Source organism: Melanerpes formicivorus, unplaced genomic scaffold (genome assembly GCF_026170545.1).
Source record: "Melanerpes formicivorus ecotype bairdi unplaced genomic scaffold, bMelFor1.0.p_v2 SCAF_37, whole genome shotgun sequence".
NCBI classification, from domain to species: domain Eukaryota; kingdom Metazoa; phylum Chordata; class Aves; order Piciformes; family Picidae; genus Melanerpes; species Melanerpes formicivorus.
Window position 1 is genome coordinate 3,491,200 of NW_027142389.1, and position 18,855 is coordinate 3,510,054.

The window sequence follows — 18,855 nt, forward strand, 5'->3', positions numbered from 1 at the left end:
AGGTAGGTCTGCAAGTCAACAAAGCAGCTCCTGACAGAGAGATTGCTGATGGGTTAATGTTGGAGGTTTATTTTTCGGTTGTGTTTTTTAAACATGGGAATTGTGCTTAAAGGAAGAAACTAAACTTACACATAGACAGACTTAAATTTTCCATTTTTACCACTGTTGGATATTGCTACTTCAAATGTAAATGCTGCTGGACTATGACTATGGCTCTCTCCATTCTGTGAACTAACTGGGAGATTCCAGGACAGAACGGCTGATCTTGCTTGTATCTCAGAAACCTATTGAAAGCATAAATAATGCAAGTAAGTTTGCTTTCTGAAAGAAAAGGTTTTGTTAGTCAATAACATGGTGCCTCTCTCTAGCTTGCCTCTGAGGTTCCTCACTGGAGGAATCCTTTCCTTGTTCTATCTTTGGTTTTTTTCACCTTTGTAGTGGAACTGTTGAGTCCTCATCACTTGAATCAAAACTGACTTCCTCTCTTTCCAGTGCCAAAAAGACAACACCAAAGGATTTCCCTCAGGCACAGACAGGCTCAAGTGTACCCAGAGAAAGCTTCTGTTCCAACCTGCACTGCTCACAGCACTCAATTGGAGCAAATTTGCAGCTTTGGAGTCTTGCACGCTGACACCAGGTCTATATTTAGGCAGTCACAAGGCCTAACTCTCCGCTCTACCACAATTCCCTCACACCACCTCAAGGTTTAACCACCAAGCTGCAGGCCAACCAGAGGCCCTCATTTGGAGTGCTCATGGCTCAAAAATGTTGGTCTTTTTGCTGCTTCCATCCCACACTCCCCATTTGCTCTGATAAACCCAACACATTCCTCTGTTGGCACCGAGTGCAGATGTCAGAAACAGCCACCATAAAAACCAAATACAACCAGGAGAGCAGAATGGCTAGAAAGCAGCAGCAAAAGAGCCCAACCCTTGCTTACTGTGTAGCTAATGCAAAGAAGAGTGCTCCAAATCAAGAATCTCAGGGCAGTTTTAGCCTTGAGATGGTTCAATTAACATCACCAGACTCCAACTTCCCAAGCAAGCCTGCCAATGCTCAAATATTTGCTCCAATTTCTAAGTGTAACACACACACACACACACACACACAAAACAAAAGGATGACAGCTTTTTAGGTCAATCTGATTCCCCAAGCTCTTAAATCCTCTCTGCTGATAGAAAGATGGTTCCAAGAGTGGGCAGACCTCCATTATCTTAGCAACCCCTCACACACACACTCAACAGCTTCAGCAGTGGGCTGATTCTTGCCTGATAGGCTGGGAAGCTGAGACCATGTCTTTCAGCAAGTGGGTTTCCACAGCAGGGCTGCCCTTTTCCCAGCCCTAACCTCTGACAGCTAAACCACATTTTCTCTCTTAAAAACCAAACCAACAAACATTAACAGAGGAACAACAACAACAACAAAAAGAAGAGGGGGAGCAGTGAGTTGTGATGTTACAGAAAGGCTAGGAGCAGGAAGGAATGTTTGAAGGGGAATACTTACGACTGGCTTGCCAATGCTCAAGTGAGTATCACATTTCTTGGATTCTATGTCAGAGTCTGAAAATTCCAAATACAAACCAGATCAGCCCCAAGCCCCCAGAGGGAAAAGCAGCCCTGCTACAGCAGTGCCACCACAAGATGGAGTTCTCCTCATTAAGAGCTTAACAATAGCACTTATTGTGCGAAGTTCATCTCCCCTGTTTGTTTTGGCTGAGTGAGGGGCAGAAACATGAACTGTCCAAAACCAACAGCCTTACAAAACCCCTTTTAGTACATCCTGCACAAAGGGTATATTTTCCTCATCCCAGGATAAATGGCTTTTCTCTGACAACACAGAAACATTCCTCCACAAATGGAAGGTGTCATAAAAATGACAAGATCTCATCTCCCTACTGCATGTGCTCTCTCCCCACACTGCTATTGCAAAGCACTCACTGTGAATCCCACCTTTACACTGCCCATCTCACACAGTTCAGATGAGAGAGTTCTTCCCAGAGAGAGTTGTTAGCCATTGGGATGTGCTACCCAGGGAGGTGGTGGAGTCACCGTCCCTGGAGGTGTTCAAAAAGGGATTGGATGTGGCACTCCATGGTTTAGTTGCTCAGATGGGGTTGGGTGATAGGTTGGACTTGATGATCTCTGAGGTCTTTTCCAACCTGGTTGATTCTATGACTATTCTGCCTGCAAATAAAAGCTCTTCTTCCCTTTCAGTGCACTGGCACTTTGAAACCCACATCTATTGACACTGTATTTTTAGTCTCCAATCAGTACACTTTTCATCCAGGAAACAAGCTTGATAAAAGCTTCCACCTCTGCTTCCCAACATAAAAGTCAGATTTCTCTAACCCAAGAATCACAGAATGGCTCAGGTGGGAAAGGGACCTCAGAGATCATCTGCTCCAACCTCCCTGCCACAGGCAAGGACACCTCTCAGTCAGACTCAGCTGTTCAAGACATCATCCAACCTGGCCTTGAATACCCCCTGAAGCAGACATCCACAACCTCCCTGGGCAGCCTGTTCCAGAGTCTCAGCCCCCTCATACTGAAGAACTTCTTCCTCAGCTCCAGTCTAACCCTGCTCTGCCTCAGCCTCAAACCATTCCCCCTTGCCCTGTCTCTAGACACCCTTAGGAAAAGTCTCTCTGCAATCTTTTGGATGGCAGCTCTAAGGTTCCTTCAGAAGTCTTTTCTCTGGGCTGAACAACCCCAGCTCCCTCAGCCTATCCTCACAGCAGAGGTGTTCCAGCCCTTGGATCATCTTTGTGGCTCTCCTCTAGAGTCATTCCAACAGCTCTTGCAACAACAAATGACTAAACCTTGCAGCCTGACAGCACTTAAAGAAACACACAAACCCCACGACGAGATGCACAAGTGATTTAAAGAGCCACACTGAGAAACTGCCTGCATTTCAGTGCCACTGTTTGATGTGAGGAGGAAGGACACAGATACTGCACACAAGGTGTTCCTGCACATGCAAGCAAATAGCCATAAGCTATTTAGCTCAAACATAAATAGCCATAAGCCATGAAAGCTCAAACATTCATTTGAGCAAACTAAAGCAGCCAACTGCAATGACAACAGAAAAGACCACTGCTCAACCCTTCCTGTTTCTGGGCAGCCTTAAGTAACTCCTAGTTATCCAAAAGGTACCACAAAGAATGGCACCAGAAGTCTTATTTGAGCACCCACAGGTCATCCTCTCTGGGCTTATCCTCACTGATTGATCCCAGGTGAAAAGGCAGAGGGGTTCATAGAATCAATCACAGAATCAATAAGGTTGGGAAAGGCCTCAGAGATCATCAAGTCCAAGCTCTCACCCAGTACCTGACACCTCCTGACAACTAAACCATGGCTTCAAGTGCCACATCCAATCCTTTTCTGAACACCTCCAGGGATGGTGACTCCACCACCTCCCTGGGCAGCACATCCCAATGGCCAATCTCTCTTGCTGGGAAGAACTTTCTCCTCACCTTGAGCCCAAACTTCCCCTGGAGCAGCTTGAGACTGTGTCCTCTTGTTCTGGTGCTGGGTGCCTGGGAGAAGAGACCAACCCCCTCCTGGCTACAACCTCCCTTCAGGGAGTTGTACACAGCAATGAGGTGTCCCCTGAGCCTCCTCTTCTGCAGGCTAAGCAACCCCAGCTCCCTCAGCCTCTCCTCACAGGGCTGTGCTCCAGACCCCTCCCCAGCTTTGTTGCCCTTCTCTGGACACCTTCAAGTCTCTCAATGTCCTTCTTAAACTGAGCAGCCCAGAGCTGGACACAGGACTCAAGGTGTGGCCTAACCAGTGCTGAGCACAGGGCACAAGGACTTCCCTGCTCCTGCTGGCCACACTGTTCCTGATGCAGGCCAGGAGGCCATTGGCCTTGGCCACCTGGGCACACTGCTGGCTCATGTTCAGCCAGCTGTCAACCAGTACCCCCCAGGTCCCTTTCTGCCTGGCTGCTCTCAGCCACTCTGTCCCCAGCCTGTAGCTCTGCATGGGGCTGTTGTGGCCAAAGTGCAGCCCCTGGCACTTGGACTTGTTGAATGAAACAATTAAATCTTCCTAAAGATTTTATCTGATAAATCTCCAATGAACAAACCTGCACCACCACTCTTTGTGGAGGGAAAAGGAAACCCCAACACAATGCAAAGCACTTCTGGCTACCTCTAATCCTGATTTAGCCTAACACAGTGACAAATTCAGTTCTTTCAGACACTGTTTGGCAATGAGCTTTCAGCATCTTCTGTTACAAAAGCACCCCAACAGCCTAGGTTTGTATGTTGTTACCATTTCAATGCCACCTACCTCCCATCTCTGTGTCTGGACTGCCCTTTGTTTTCCCAATCTGCTTCTGCTTTAGTGGTCCTCCTGCCCCTTGCTGGCCCTTTCCATTCCCATTCTGAACTGTGGCATTGGAAGCATTCACAACTTTATGTGGGGAAGAGGGAGGGCTGTTGAGTTTATTGTTAGTGTGACCACTGGCTTGTCTGTCTTTTAGTCTCTTCTTCAGGTGCTCTTGCATTTTAAGACTCCTTTCATCTCGCTGAATGAAGGTTGTTCTTCCATGAGAACGAGGTTCTACAATGAAAGGAGAACTTATTCCATTAGTCAGAGCAACTCCTTGGACAGCTGAGAAACACTGAATCTCAGCTTGAGATCTGAGTAACTACAGCAAAACCACCACCTGAAAACCCATGGAAACCGAGGAGCTTCACAGTGGGTATTCAGGTGGCTCTGGGCAGCAGAGCAACAGGGCAGAAACACAGCATCACACAGAATGGTAGAGGTTGGAAGGGACCTCTGGAGATCATTTAGTCCAGCCCCCCTGCTAAAGCAGGGCACCCACAGCAGGTTGCCCAGGATCACAATGTCCAGGTGGGTTTGGAATCTCTCCAGAGAAGGAGACTCCACAGCCTCCCTGGGCAGCCTGGGCCATGGCTCTGGCACCCTCACAGCAAAGACATTTTTTCTCACCTTCAGATGGAACCTCCTGGGTTCCAGTTTGTGCCCACTGTCCCTTTTCCTGCAGCTGGGCACCACTGAAGAGAGTCTGGTCTCATCTTCTTGCCCTTTACATATTGATAAGCACTGAGCAGAACCCCTCTCAGGCTGCTCCTCTCCAGGCTAAACAGCTGCAGGGCTCTCTTGTCAGAGATATGCTTCAACCCTCTCTGGACTCTCCCCAGTAGTTCCCTGGGGATCTGGGGAGCCCAGAACTGGACCCAGTACTCCACTGCCTCGCTAGGGCAGAGCAGAAAGGGAGGAGAACCTCCCTTGACCTGCTGGTCACACCCCTTTTAAAACATGCAGGTATGGCAGTGCTGACTGGAGGTCTACAGACTGGGCTCAAACCAGTGTAGGAGCACAAAGCTCAGGCAGGAGCAGAATGAAGCTTGAGGAGGGCAGAGTTAGACTGGAGATTAGGAAGAATTTCTTTACAGTGAGGGTGGGGAAGACACTGGAAAAAATTGCCCATGGAGGTCATGGATGGTGCTCCAATGAACAAACCTGCACCACCACCTCCTTGGAGGTGCTCAGGTCCAGGCCACCACTGGAACTAGAGGATCTCTAAGGTCCCTTCCAACCTAGTAAGTAGCACCCAAGTCACAGAAAGGTGTGGAAGAGCTGCTGACAGACCTCCAATAGATGCCCTGAGTGAAAGGCCACCCTGTGGATGTACACATCACCTCCCTCTCACCTTGCTCTTGAAACACGTGTGGTGGTGGATGCTGGTGAATGAACTGTGGTGGCAGCTCTCCTGTCCCAGGAACTGGAGGGTACACTGGGTGAGGTGGGTGGGGAAGCAAAGCATGGTGGTGATGCATGTAATGTGGCACATGGGGAGGAGGAGGAGGAGGATGCATAGAGGGATGGAATTCAGCCGAGTGGGGCAGCACCACCACCTTCCGAACTCCGTTTTCTTCTACCACCTGTCATGCAACAGAAGACATTGAGAAGTTAGGGCAGCAACATCTTGTGACTATTGTGCACTTAGTATCATAGTATCAGTCAGGGTTGGAAGGGACCACAAGGATCATCCAGTTCCAACCCCCCTGCCATGGGCAGGGACACCCCACACTAGATCAGCCTGGCCAGAGCCTCAGCCAGCCTGGGCTTAAACACCTCCAGGGACAGGGCCCCAACCACCTCCCTGGACAACCCATTCCAGGGCTTCACCACTCTCATGGGGAAGAACCTCCTCCTCACCTCCAGCCTGAATCTCCCCACCTCCAGCTTCATTCCATTCCCCCTAGTCCTATCACTACCTGAGATCCTGAGCAGTCCCTCCCCAGCCTCCCTGTAGGCCCCCTTCAGATACTGGAAGGCCACAATGAGGTCACCTGGGAGCCTTCTCTTCTGCAGACTGAACAGCCCCAACTCCTTCAGTCTGTCCTCATAGGAGAGGTGCTCCAGCCCTCTGCTCATCCTCATGGCCCTGTTCTTGAGCTCAGAACCACAACCTGAGAGCCAAGGACCAGTGAACTCCACTGGAAACTCAGCACTGTGTCACTGAAGAAACTGGAGTCTGAGGCAGTTTTAAGAGGCTGAGCCTCACACAGCAACCCCCTGAGCAATCTGTCTCTTATGAAGGATGTAAATACTCTCTGACATGTGAAGTGTTCAGGCTTTAGCTCCCAGTCTCCTTGTAATCCCAGTCAGAAGAGCTACTTCACACCACGTCCTGACTGACAGCTGTCCTGTACAAGCCACTGCACGCCCTCTGCTCTGAGGGAGATGCCTGCCTGCTCCTTCCTAGCCTGTGGCAGCTACAAAGCACTGCAAGTCAGCTCTGCTGTCTTCCACTCTGATCCAACCCAACTCAAATGTCAAAATAGCTCATGTTTGCCATGGGCTAAGAGCATCCAGACAAGGAACCTGTCTGTGTGTCTGAAGTGCAGGGTGGAAGCTGCCAAGACAGCACACGCACATGTATGCACACACGCAGGTCTGAGCATGTCCTCAGCTGGCAGCTCCCTCTGCAAGCATGGCATCACAGAATCACAGAATGGTCTGGGTTGGAAGGAATATCCAGAGGTCATCTAGTCCAACCCCCTCTGCACTCAGCAGGGACATTCTCCACTGGATCAGGTTGCTCAGAGCCCTGTCCAGCCTCACGGTGAATAGCTCCAGGGTTGGAGCCCCAAGCACCTCCCTGGGGAACCTGCTGCAGTGTTCCACCAACCTCCCAGTAAAAGCTTGTTCCTAACCTCCAATCCAAATCTGTTCTTGTCTAATTTCAAAACATTGCCTCTCACCCTGTCACTGCAGGCCTTTGGAAACAGTCCCTCTGCAGCCTTCTTGTAACCCCCTTCAGGTACTGGAAGGCTGCTCTCAGGTCTCCCTGGAACCTTCTCCTCTCTAGGCTGAACAACCCCAACTCTTTCAGCCCGTCTTCAAAGCAGAGGGGTTCCAACCCTTGGATCATTTCTGTGGCCTCCTCTGGACCTGTTCCAACAGGTTAATGTCCTTCTCATGCTGATCTCTTAGAAAATGCCAACTTATTCCTGTAGCCCTCTGCTGCTAACCATGGACACAATTTCTGGTGGGGGGCATCTCAAGATAAAGCCCTCAGAGCAAAGCAGAGCCTATGTTTTATCCTGTAAGTTCCTTCAAGCTCCTCTCTCCCAGTGTATTTGGTTTGGCTGTAAGGAACCACTGCAGCATTTCCTAGTTGGCCAAGGAGGCTTTAGGGATGTTGAAACCTTGCTCAAGCCAAAAGTACATTTTGCAAAGCTCCTCAGCTGCAGGCAGAGCAAACTAAGGAGAAATTACTCTTCTGAAGGGAAAGAGAATGTGTCTGCTCAGGAACTGCTGTGACAAAGTTCAGCTGTCAGAGGCCCTCAGAGTCAGCTGGATTAGCAGGGCACTCTCAACTGTCTGTAAATAGAAGGAAAAGACTACAAGAAGTCACTTAAGACTAAGCTCAGAGTGAACAGACTTTGGTTTAGAAGCAATGTGGGGAGGCTTTCTGATTCACCAACAGACCTAAAGACATCACTTGAACCCCACTACAGTGCACAGCATGGGGACACAGGCTGGAACACACACAAGCCAAAGCTCACTGTCAACTTTTCTGCCTCTCTTAGCTCTATTTCATGTATATATTAAGCAAGGAGATGTGGCACAGTTCTGAGCAGAAGGGTCTCAACACAGCAAGACTTGCACAGTGTTTAACAGCCTGGAGTTGCTATGTTCCCAGTAACCACTGCTGAATCACTTCAAAGGACCTTTCAAAGGTCCCTTCCAACCCAAACTCTCCTATGGTTCTATTCTCTGATTCATTCCACTTGGGCAGAAACCAACACAATAACTCTGGGCTCCTCCAGACAGATTTTGGGAACAAAAAGTTAGAGTCTCTTCTACTGACAAGAAGTAACTCAAGCTCTGATTTAAGACTTGTCTATCCCTGTCCTAATGACCAAGGGGAAAAGAAAACAACCCAAACCTCCCTGGTTTCATGTGACAGCAAACACAGAACAAAGGTATTTCTCTGTTTGCACACCTCAGCCTTTGCCAGTGCTTTGCTGTTGTTTGCACTGAAGACTCCACTCCATACTGATGCATAAATTCTCTGGGGGAGCTGTCTTCAGGGGTTGCATGAAAGCATCTGCTCAGGATAGCAGAAGCATGAGATGCAGAGGCAGCTGTGTGCAAAAAGCCCAACTGTCTGGAGAGCACAAGAACTCTTACAAGGTTTTCTGCTCAGAGAACTCCAGGTTTTGAGGAAGGGAGAGACTTCACCTGTCCTGTCTCAGCATTTGTTTTTCATCACCTCCCTTTAAAAATGCAGTCATTCAACAGCAAATCAAACTGGGCACCTCAAATCCCTCTGATAACACTTCCAATGCCCCCACACAGCTCTGGTCTGCAATGGCTTCACAAGACAAGGGAGAGAAAAATGGGTGAGGATGGGAATGTAAAGCTGGGAGAGCAGCCCAGAGCCTTCTTCATTTCATAGGCACCAGCACTCACACTTCTGCTCCAAGAGCAGAGCTTTGCTGGATCACAGAAAGGAGCTGAGCTCAAAGATCACCTCGCTGCAACTCCTGGAGATGTCCTCCAGGGGCAGGGTGCTCAAGGCCCCATCCAGCCTGGCTTGGAACACTTCCAGGCTTGAAGCCTCCACACCTCCTCTGGGCAAGCTGTTCCAGTACCTCACCACCTTACTGTAAGTTATCTTTTACTGCCTGGTAGTACTGAAAAAACAAATCCCCCAAAGAAGGTCACATTTCACCTCCAGTGCAGTTGAACAGTTGATAGGTTCCATGAGGAAAACACAAGCAATGCTTTTAAGAGCTGCTCCAGATAAAAATCAGCAACAGCCTGATCACTGAAGAAGCCACACCCACAAACACACTGAAATAGAAGGAAGTTTACCTGAGATACATAACCAGGAGGCACAAATATAGGTGGCATAGACCCATTTGGTGACATCATAGGAACATGTGCTGGACCTGGGAAGCAACAAGGTGCCACCAGTTAACAAACAAGGCTTTTACAAGCTCAAGAGACATTCATTCCAAAGGTGGTGGTGGCTTGCTTTGGGGCCTGAAAAGCCAGCAGCTGCATCCAGCTCTAGTTATGGAACTACTTGCAGACAAGCAGGTTTAGAAGCCAGCCTTAAAATAGCTCAACGAAAAAACACCCCCAACAAACAGGTGAGGGGAGGAACTTAAAGCATCAGGAGTGTGAGTTTAAAAAAGAACAGTGGCTGTACCAAGCAAAGTAAGGCAATTTACAATGGCTTTTAGTGAGGGATCACTCGTTTTCACACTCAAAATACATTGAGTATGATGTAGTCACCTCCAAGAAGCATCCAGAAGGTCAGGTGATGCTGCTGAATGCAGGCATGGCTGTGCATTTAACTCTACAAGAAGCACAGGTTAGATGTAACCCAACCACCACAACGTCCAGGCCCAACAGGAGGTCTTGAGTTGTTCAAAATCAAAGCAGCAGAGACTGATTTTAACTCTCTTATTTTCTGCCAGAGTTCAGTCCTGGAGCAGCAACACTGGCACCACAGGAACACCGAGAGCTGCTCTAACCAAGCTCTTCTTCATCTTAAGTGAGATTGTGTGGTGTTTTTCACATCAGACTGGAAGAAAAGCATGGCTCTCTGGGACTTGATCCCAGTAAAATGTACACACTTGATGTAGCATCATTTGAGGCCACATTCCAAAAGTCCTGAGAAATTCAGTTTGACTTCCAGGAGGCACTTTGACCTGATGGAGATGTTCAATTCTGTCACTTCCCCAGAAGGCAAAAAGCAGTTTGTGGAGGCACACACAGAGGGTAGCAAAGCTTCCCACAACACCAGCAGGCTGCTAGTGCTGCTACCTGACAGTACAGTGAGGCCACACAGCATCTAGTGAAGTTACTTGGGTTAGTGTGCACTAAACCCCATGTCAATCCATGTGGTAGGAGGCTGAGAAGACAGCTAGTCATGGCTCATTACAAAGCCAGCTGTGATGCCAGCCTGGTACAAAGCAGCAGAGTCTGCAGAGCTGCATTTCCCACTGCTGCCTCCTTTGTGCTTTAAGCACAGACTGACAAATCAGATTCATGCCCCCCCACATCTGACATCACAGAACCAAATGCTGGCAGGAATCCTGTGATATCTGCAGAAGCCCAGGTGCTCAGGCTCAGTGTTTCAGTTCTTCCTTTACCTTGAATACACTGGATGTGTCCATCTTCAGTTGTAATGGTAAATGTTTCACCTGGGTTCACCTGCACAAGAATAACCTGCAGCAAACAAGAAGGAAAATGAAATGGTTGAGTGGCTGAGGGGTTCTTCTTGAATTTCAGACATGATCTGAGCCAACCCCCCCCTCCCCCCATCTCTCCCTTATACCTGTGTGTTAGATGCAAACAATAAAGCTTTGGTAACCTTAGAGGGGGAAAAAAAAAGCCCAAAAGATGAGGAACACTGACAAGTGGAATGAAATTCCTTCATGCTTTGACATCATTCATTCTGCACAATCACTATCTTCCCTGCTTTCCTCTGATTGCTCCCAGGAGTGCTTCCCTGGATGCCCTCAAAAGAGTTAACTAAGCTTTTGTGTTTCATACTTCCACACACTGCTTTTTCATCTTTCACTGAAGCAATAGATTAGCTAAGATTCCCCCTTGCTTTCCAAGCTTTGCCTAAGAGTTTGTTGCAGCTTCAGGGCTAAACTGGCACAATCAGGACTGCATGCAGCTGGAAGAAAGGAAAAAGAAAGAAACAAGATCATTTGCCCCCAAGTCAGCTATGTTTTTCCACTGAAAGCATGCTGGCATGGATTTTGACAGTGTGAAGATGATCACAAAGCTGGAGCACCTCTCCTAAGACAACAGGCTGAGAAAGTTGGAGCAAAGAAAGCTCCAGTAAGGCCTTACTGCAGCCTTTCAAGTGTTTGAGAAGGGCTTACAGGACAGATAGAGAGGGACTCTTACAAAGGCATGGAGTCACAAGGAGGAATGGCTTCAAACTGGAAGCAGCTCAATTTAGACATCAAGCACTGGAACAGGCTGCCCAGAGAAGCTGTGGAGGCTTCAAGCCTGCAGTGTTCAAAGCCAGGTTGGATGAGGCCTTGAGCACCCTGGTCTAGTAGGAGGTGTCCCTGCCCACGGCAGTGGGGCTGGAACTGGATGATCTTTCAGGTCCCTTCCAACCTAGGCCATTCTGTGATTCTCTGATGCTCTCAAGTAGCTGAGTCAAGCCTGGAATCCCTTGGAGGCAGAAGGATGAAGCAGGCCATGCTACCACCTCTGCTTTCCAGCCCTGGATAGATCAGTCCTATCTTCTCATGTCTGTGTACCCTGCAGCTAAAGGAGTACAACTAAGAGGGAGGTTCTGCAGGTCAGTGTGGATGTGATCATGTTCACTTCCACACAAATCAATGTGGACATCTGCCAGCACTATTCCTCAGGCAGAAGTTTGCCTTGCATTGGGTAACAAACAATCACCTCATTCCACCCTGCTCTCAGCACGTGCTGCAGGCTGCTTGTAAAACACTGCCAGCTCTGCTTCAGCCTCACTGGCACACAACAGCTTCACCACAGGAGTGTTGCAGTGAGATTCTACTACACTACATAGGCACTGCTCTAATTCTTTAGTAAAATGAGGGTTTGGCTCTGTAAGAACCACAGTTGGACAGTCTAAATCCTACCCTGGTGGCAGCCAGCACAGTAAAGAATGCAAAGGCCTATTGTAAAGCCTATTTGGAAGAGTGGCTTTGGAACTCCCAAGGTGAAGTCTTCTTTCACTCTAGTGTTATGCAAGACTTTTACACTCTTCATGGAATGACAGTTGTGTCATGTGGATGTCACCTGAAGAGATCACAGAGCTGTTTCGACCAGGAAAGACCTTTAGGATCACTAAGTCTAACCATTAAACCTAACACTACCAAGCCTGCTGCTGAACCACATCCCTCAGCACCACGTCTCCATGGCTTTTAAACCCCTCCCTGGATGGGGACTCCACCACTGCCCTGGGTAGCCTGTCCCAGAGCTTAACCTTTTTCAGTGAAGAAATCACACTTGCAATTGAAATTCCAACCTGGGAGCCAAGGCTGCTTATCCAGGCAGAGACTTTTTGTCCTGCTGCCCTCACACCATTTGGTGGAAGCTGCGATAGCCACTGGCTGGTCTCTGAAATCCCCCTGGAGCAGCTCCCTTTCCTGGCAGCCTGTGCTGGGAAAGGTGAACACCTGATTTTCCTTTTTGGGGAGGGATGTTAGAAAATTGGTGATAGAAATTCTTTTTCCTGTGAGTGCCTCTGTAGCTGCCTGGCAGTAGCTATTTGAGAGTGCAGCTTCGGATGATGCAGAGAAAAGCCTCCAGAGGAGAGGTTATCAGGCCTTAGAACAGGCTGCCCAGGGAAGTGGTGGGGTCACCATCCCTGGAGGGCTTTTGAAGAGGTGTGGAGGTGGTGCTGAGGGACATGGTTTGGTTAGTAGTGGCTTAGGAGTAGTGATGGGATGATGAGCTCTAGGTGAGTGGACCGGGAGGAGCTCAAAGCTCTCTTCCACCCTCAACAACTCCATGATTCTATGAACAACAGACTGGAGATTTGCCAGACCACAAAGAACCAGGAGAGAGGAGGTCTGCTGCTGGGGATGGGCACAGGACTCCATAGGCAGGTATTAAAGCTAACAGCAAGTCTCATCTTGGACAGCAAGAACATTCAGAGGCAGGTAAGGCCATCGCTCAGGAATTCCGAGCCCCTGAACGGTCAAACCTTCAGACAGGCTTCAATTAACTGAAGCTCTCACAAACACTTCAGGAAACTATTAAGTGAAGCCAGTTGCAAGGATCCTAAGTGAGTGGTGTAATCACAGGGCTGCAGGGCAGTTCTGAGAAGGGAATTTCAGGAATGCATGGGGCAATGTCATAGAGGAATGACTCACTATAATTAATGAAGCAAACACAGTTCCACCTCCCTCTCACCAAGGACAGCTTCCAGGAAGCTTGAGAGCTTCTAATGAGTTAATCTAAGCCCAGCCAGAGGACAGACTGCTGCTAGGAGTGACAGCAATGTCAGGCTGACTGTAAACCACTCAGGTGTCCAATGCAACCATCTTAGCCCTGGTGAACTGAAGCTCTTCCCAAGCACTGCTCAGTGCTTTGCCTTCCTCCTTTCATCACTTTCCATTGCTGGCATTCTTTTCTGAGCAGGAAACCCCTCCAGGCTTTATGTGAAATGAAACTCCTGAGCTCAGTGCTGCAGCTGACTGTTTGAAGTGACTGGCCAAACAGCCAAACAAGTTTTATTTCTGAGCACAAACCCCCTGTGCAATAATCTGCAATCAGCCTCCCCTCTTCTGGCAGCAAAATAATTAGCCTCCCCCTGTGTTAATCAAGCTTCTAAGCTAATCCTCTACCCAAAAGCAAAGTTGCAAATGCAAGAGCGTGGCTCAGAAGCACCTCTGTAGGGAAAGTGTCCCAAAGAAGGGCAGCAAGTGTATTTGTCAGGCACCCAAAGGGCAACAGCTTGAGCTGGTGGTTTATGTGCAGGCATGGCAGAATGAGAACCCTTGGCACATGAAATCACAGTTTTGGTCCCATGAAGATATTTTCACCAGACTGGGCTAGACATGCAGAGCCCCAGGCTCGAGGAAGAGAGGCTGGAAAGCTGCCCAGCAGAGCAAGACCTGGGGGCATCCATCAGCAGCCTGCTGAAGATGTGCCCAGGTAGCCAAGAAGGCCAACAGGCTCCTGGCCTGGATCAGCAATGGTGTGGCCAGCAGGAGCAGGGCAGGGACTATGCCCCTGTACTCAGCACTGGTGAAGCCACCCCTTGAATACTGGGCTCAGTTTTGAGGCCCTCACTGCAAGAAAAATATCAAGGTGCTGGAGTGTGCCCAGAGAAGGGCAACGAAGGTGACCAAGGGTCTAGAGCACCTTCTCACTGTTTTGCTACCCAGATTTGTCCTATCTGTAGCTGCTAGGGCTGGGAGAAGTTGCTTCTTAAATTAAGATGCAGTGTAAGATGTCAGGATGCCTGGAATATTTCTGAGTGCCCTGGAAGTGTCTCTCCACATGATGGGAGGAGCTCAGCACTTACTGTGCAAGGCACTCAGCCTCTGAAACAGTGAATGCACTTCAACTTCACTGCCAGCTTACCCAAGCTTGGCCTTCCATCTATTTTGCTTTCACTTTTGTCTGTACTCCCAGCCCTACCAGACACCTCTGGCTGGCTGTGCCCAAGAAAACTCTAAAGTTTCAACTAAATGCACTCAGGTTTCACCCCTGGGCTGTAATTATTAATTAAGGTACTTCACAGCAGAAAGCCAAGATCCTTCCTCTTATTTCCCTGCAACAGGCTCCCTGGCTTAGGGCACTGCAAACTCTTGCTGATCTTTATTGATTATTTAACATGAGCTGCAAGAAGAACATCCAAACCCTTCATGCTTTATTAAATCCATTTTATTGCTTTTCCTCCTTTTATTCTTTGACATCTTTGAGTTTTGTAGATGAATGCTGAAGTGTTTAGATGCACAGAGCAAACATCCCTTGCAGTCTACAAAATCCCTTTAAATTTCCTCTACATTAATGTTTAAGCCCAGGCTGGATGAGGCTCTGGCCAGCCTGATCTAGTGTGGGGTGTCCCTGTCCGTGGCAGGGGGGCTGGAACTAGATGATCCTGGTGGACTGATACTATGAATGTGATAGGATGAGGGGCAGTGGTTGGAAATTAGAGCAGAGTGGATTCAGACTGGATGTCAGGAATGAGTTCAACACCACGAGGGTGGTGGAACACTGCAACAGGCTGCCCAGGGAGGTAGCTGAGGCCCCATCCCTGGAGCTGTTCAAGGTCAGGCTCTACAGGGCTCTGAGCAATCTGCTGCAGTGAAGGATGCCCCTGCTGACTGCAGGGGGGTTGGACTGGATGACCTTTGGAGGTCATTTCCAACCCAAACCATTCTATGATTCTATGCTGAATGGTTTCCCTCCTGCTTGCACTCCTGGTTTACTGATACTGGCTTTTCCATGGAAGCTGAACAACAAACAGCTTTGCAGCCTCCCTCTTGCCACTTGCTGGCACAGCATGCCATGGCTTACACCAAGGAATGTACTTGCCTGCTGTATGCTGTCCCCATTAACCATGTGAGGTAGAAGTGGCACTTCATTCAGTATGGGTGTAGCTTCTAGTGGAGGTGGCTGGTCGGCCATCATGTCTGAAAACCACTCATGGACAGCTGCTCACGGACACCACCTGGCAAAAGAAGAGAGGGACAGAGTTAGCCAGGCCTCCCCTCTGCCCCACACCATTCTCTGCTGCTTCTGCCAACCATGGGACCAATGCTTCTGAAGGAGAACACAGCCCTGCCTTCAGGGCATTGGTGGTTTTCTCCTCCACAACACCAAGACCTCAACTGTCTCATTAACAGACTCCTTTAAGGACAGCAAGTCAGGAGCACGTGAGAGCCAACAGGAAAATGTCACCAGACTTCAGCAGCCTGTCCTAGCTTGTTAGAATCATACAATGGGTTGGTTTGGGAGGGACCTCCAAAGGTCATCTGTCCACATCTGTCCATCCTCCACTAGAGCAGCTTGCTCACAGCCTTCTCAAGCCCCACCTTGAATAGCTCCAGGGATGGGGCCTCAACCACCTCCCTGGGCAACCTGTTGCAGTGTTCCAGCACCCTCATGGTGCAGAACTTGTTCTAACATCCAATCTAATCTGCTCTTCTTTCATTTCAAGCCACTGTCCCTTGTCCTATCCCTGCAGGCCTTTGCCAACAGTCCCTCTGCAGCCTTCTTGTAGCCCCCTTCAGGCCCTGGCAGGCTGCTGTTAGGTCTCCCCAGAGCCTTCTCTTCCCCAGGCTGAACACTCCCAGCTCCCTCAGCCTGTCCTTGTAGCAGAGGTGCTCCAGCCTCTGGTCATTTATCATCAATTAGAACAGAACTAATTCTGGTCACTGACTGTGCTTTCTGGCTGGCTCTGCTCTACAGGACAGAGAGTAAAAGGCACAATCTCTGCAGTGCCTGCTCCCTGCAGTAGTATCACTGATGGGCTGGGCTGCAGAAAGGCTCTTGCTCAGACCTGCTTCTGTGGAGACCAAGGTCACTGCTAAATCTTGTGTGCCACATTGAGGGGCAGTAAGAGGTGGTGTCTGTGGGAGGAGTGAACAGTTCAGGTGAGCAACAAGGGACTCCAGCCCATGTATCTCCTATTCAGTGTAAAGCTGAGGCATCACCAGGGTGAAGCCTCTCCTCCAATGGCCAGGAGGATTCTCCCTCTTCTGCCTTTGATCCTGACCCTTCTGTTCCTGAACCTGGTTCCCATCTGCTGCAGTGTCCAGCCTGGGCCTTGCCCAGTGCCTGCCCACAGCATCAGTGGTGAGGCTGATGAAACTATCATCAGGGGGCTGGGTTTGGTACTGGCCTGTACCTATCTGTATCCATTTCATGTCACTGTTATTATTTTCTTTAAAGCAGTGTTAGTTTTCTTTCCCAAGCCACCAGCCTCTTTAATTCCCTTTCTCTGCCCTTTGGGAAGGCAGAGGGGCTGATGGGGAGCAGCTGTCACTCATTTAGTGGCCAGCCCAGCCTTGACCCTTGGCACCTCCACAGATTTCCCCATAAACTAACTTTAATTGGGAACAGAAGTGACTGTGAACACCCTCAGCCACCTCCACTGCACAGTTAAACACTTGTGCAAACTGACAGTCTCAGAAGGGTGGAGAGGGTCTCCTGCCATACTTGGGCTCTGTGGTTCCCATGTCATAGACTTGAGCTCTTAGAATCACAGAACTGTCAGGGTTGGAAGGGACCTCAAGGATCATCCAGTTCCAAGCCCCCTGCCATGGGAAGGGACTCCTCACACTAGATCAGGCTGCCCTCTTCACAAAGGCCTGCACTGGAGCACTCCAATGGCTCAGCCTACTTCCATGTTTCAGCCCTGCACTGAAGCAGCACACATCCCTCTCCCCAGAATATGTTCCCATGGATATGCACCTTGACATGCCCTGAGGGATGAGATGGGGATGCAAGTGAAGCAACTACACAGCAACAGAATTTGCACTTAGGAGGCTCATTAAAGTTGGAAAAGACTTCTGAGACCATCAAGTCCAACTGTTAAGCCAGCACTGCCAGGTCACCACTAAGCCATGTCCCTCAGCACCACAGCTGCCTGTGTTTGAATGCTTCCAGGGGCAGTGATCCTGTCACTTCCCTGGGCAGGCTGCAGCAGGGCTTCACCACTCTGTCAGTGGAGAAACTGTTCCTCATGTCCAACCAGGTGCAACTTGAGGCCACTCCTTCTCATCCTATCACTTGTTATTTGGGAGAAGAGACACCCTCCAACCTGCTTCCAACCTCCTTCCAGAGAGTTGTAGAGAGCCAGAAGGCCTCCTCTTAGCCTCCTTTTCTCCAGCTCAAACAACCCCCACTTCCCTTGGCAGCTGCTCCTCTTGTGCCTTAGACCCTTCACCAGCTTCACTGCCCTCCTCTGGACATGCCCCAGCACCTCAGTGTGGAGTGAGGGGCCCAAAACTGAACACAGCATTTGAGATGCAGCCTCAGCAGAACTGAAAGGAGAGGGACAACCCCTGCCCTAGTCCTGCTGGCCACACTATTGCTGATCCAGGCCAGGGTGCTGGTGGCCTTCTTGGCCACCTGGACACAAACTGGCTCACCTTCAGCCACCTGTCCCCCAACACCCCCAGGTCCTCTCCAGCCACTCTTCTCCCCAGACTGGAGTGTTCATGGGGTTGCTGTGACTCCAGTGCAGGACTTCATTCCTAAATTGGCAGTCACAATTACCAGAGTTGCTTGTACTCCAGAACCCAAGATTTAAGCCAAAGAATTCACATCCTGCCTGCACATTTCAGTCCCAATCACAGAACGTTAGGGGTTGGAAGAGACCTCCAAAGATCATCCAGCCCAACCCCCCCTGCCAGAGCAGGTCACACAGGAACACATCCAGACAGGTCCTGAATGCATCCAGAGGAGGAGACTCCACAACCTCTCTGGGCAGCCTGCTCCAGGGCTCTGCCACCCTCATGGTGAAAAGGTTTTTCCCTATGTTCAGATGGAACCTCCTCTGCTCCAGCTTGCACCCAGTGCCCCTTGTCCTATCACTGGACATCACTGAGCAGAGCCTGGCTCTGTCCTCCTGACACTCACTCCTCAGAGTCCTCTTCTCTTAAGCTAGAGACCTAGCTCCCTCAGCCTTTCCAAGATGTCATCAATACAGAAGTCTGAGAGGTTGGACAAAAAGCTGAAGGCACCACAAGAGTGTGCAGCATTTTGTCCAGAAGGCTTTCAACTGAGTGCCAGGGAAAAGTGCTGCATAGTTTTAGGCTTCCAGTGAATAATCTGCAATTACAGAAGGCCAAACTGCAGCCCCAATGTTAGTGAATTTTCAGTGCACAGTTAA

At 49.4% G+C, this 18,855-nt stretch overlaps 1 protein-coding gene across 2 annotated transcripts in view; it reads right to left on the reverse strand.

The window, feature by feature from the left end:
• The window catches only part of LOC137450749 (fibronectin type-III domain-containing protein 3a-like), a 59,105-nt gene that overhangs the window by 20,594 nt on the left and 19,656 nt on the right, over positions 1-18,855 (reverse strand). The window contains exons 3-9 of one of the 2 annotated variants that reach the window (XM_068157633.1): positions 15,552-15,687; positions 10,655-10,730; positions 9,366-9,442; positions 5,686-5,917; positions 4,293-4,565; positions 1,504-1,559; positions 130-284 (exon numbers count right to left, since the gene is read on the reverse strand). In XM_068157633.1, the coding sequence (XP_068013734.1) occupies positions 130-284; positions 1,504-1,559; positions 4,293-4,565; positions 5,686-5,917; positions 9,366-9,442; positions 10,655-10,730; positions 15,552-15,647 (965 nt within the window). In that variant the 5' untranslated portion in view covers positions 15,648-15,687. Of the gene's footprint in view, positions 1-129; positions 285-1,503; positions 1,560-4,292; positions 4,566-5,685; positions 5,918-9,365; positions 9,443-9,791; positions 9,856-10,654; positions 10,731-15,551; positions 15,688-18,855 lie in introns of those variants that run through there. The other variant, XM_068157634.1, reaches the window with a different exon arrangement.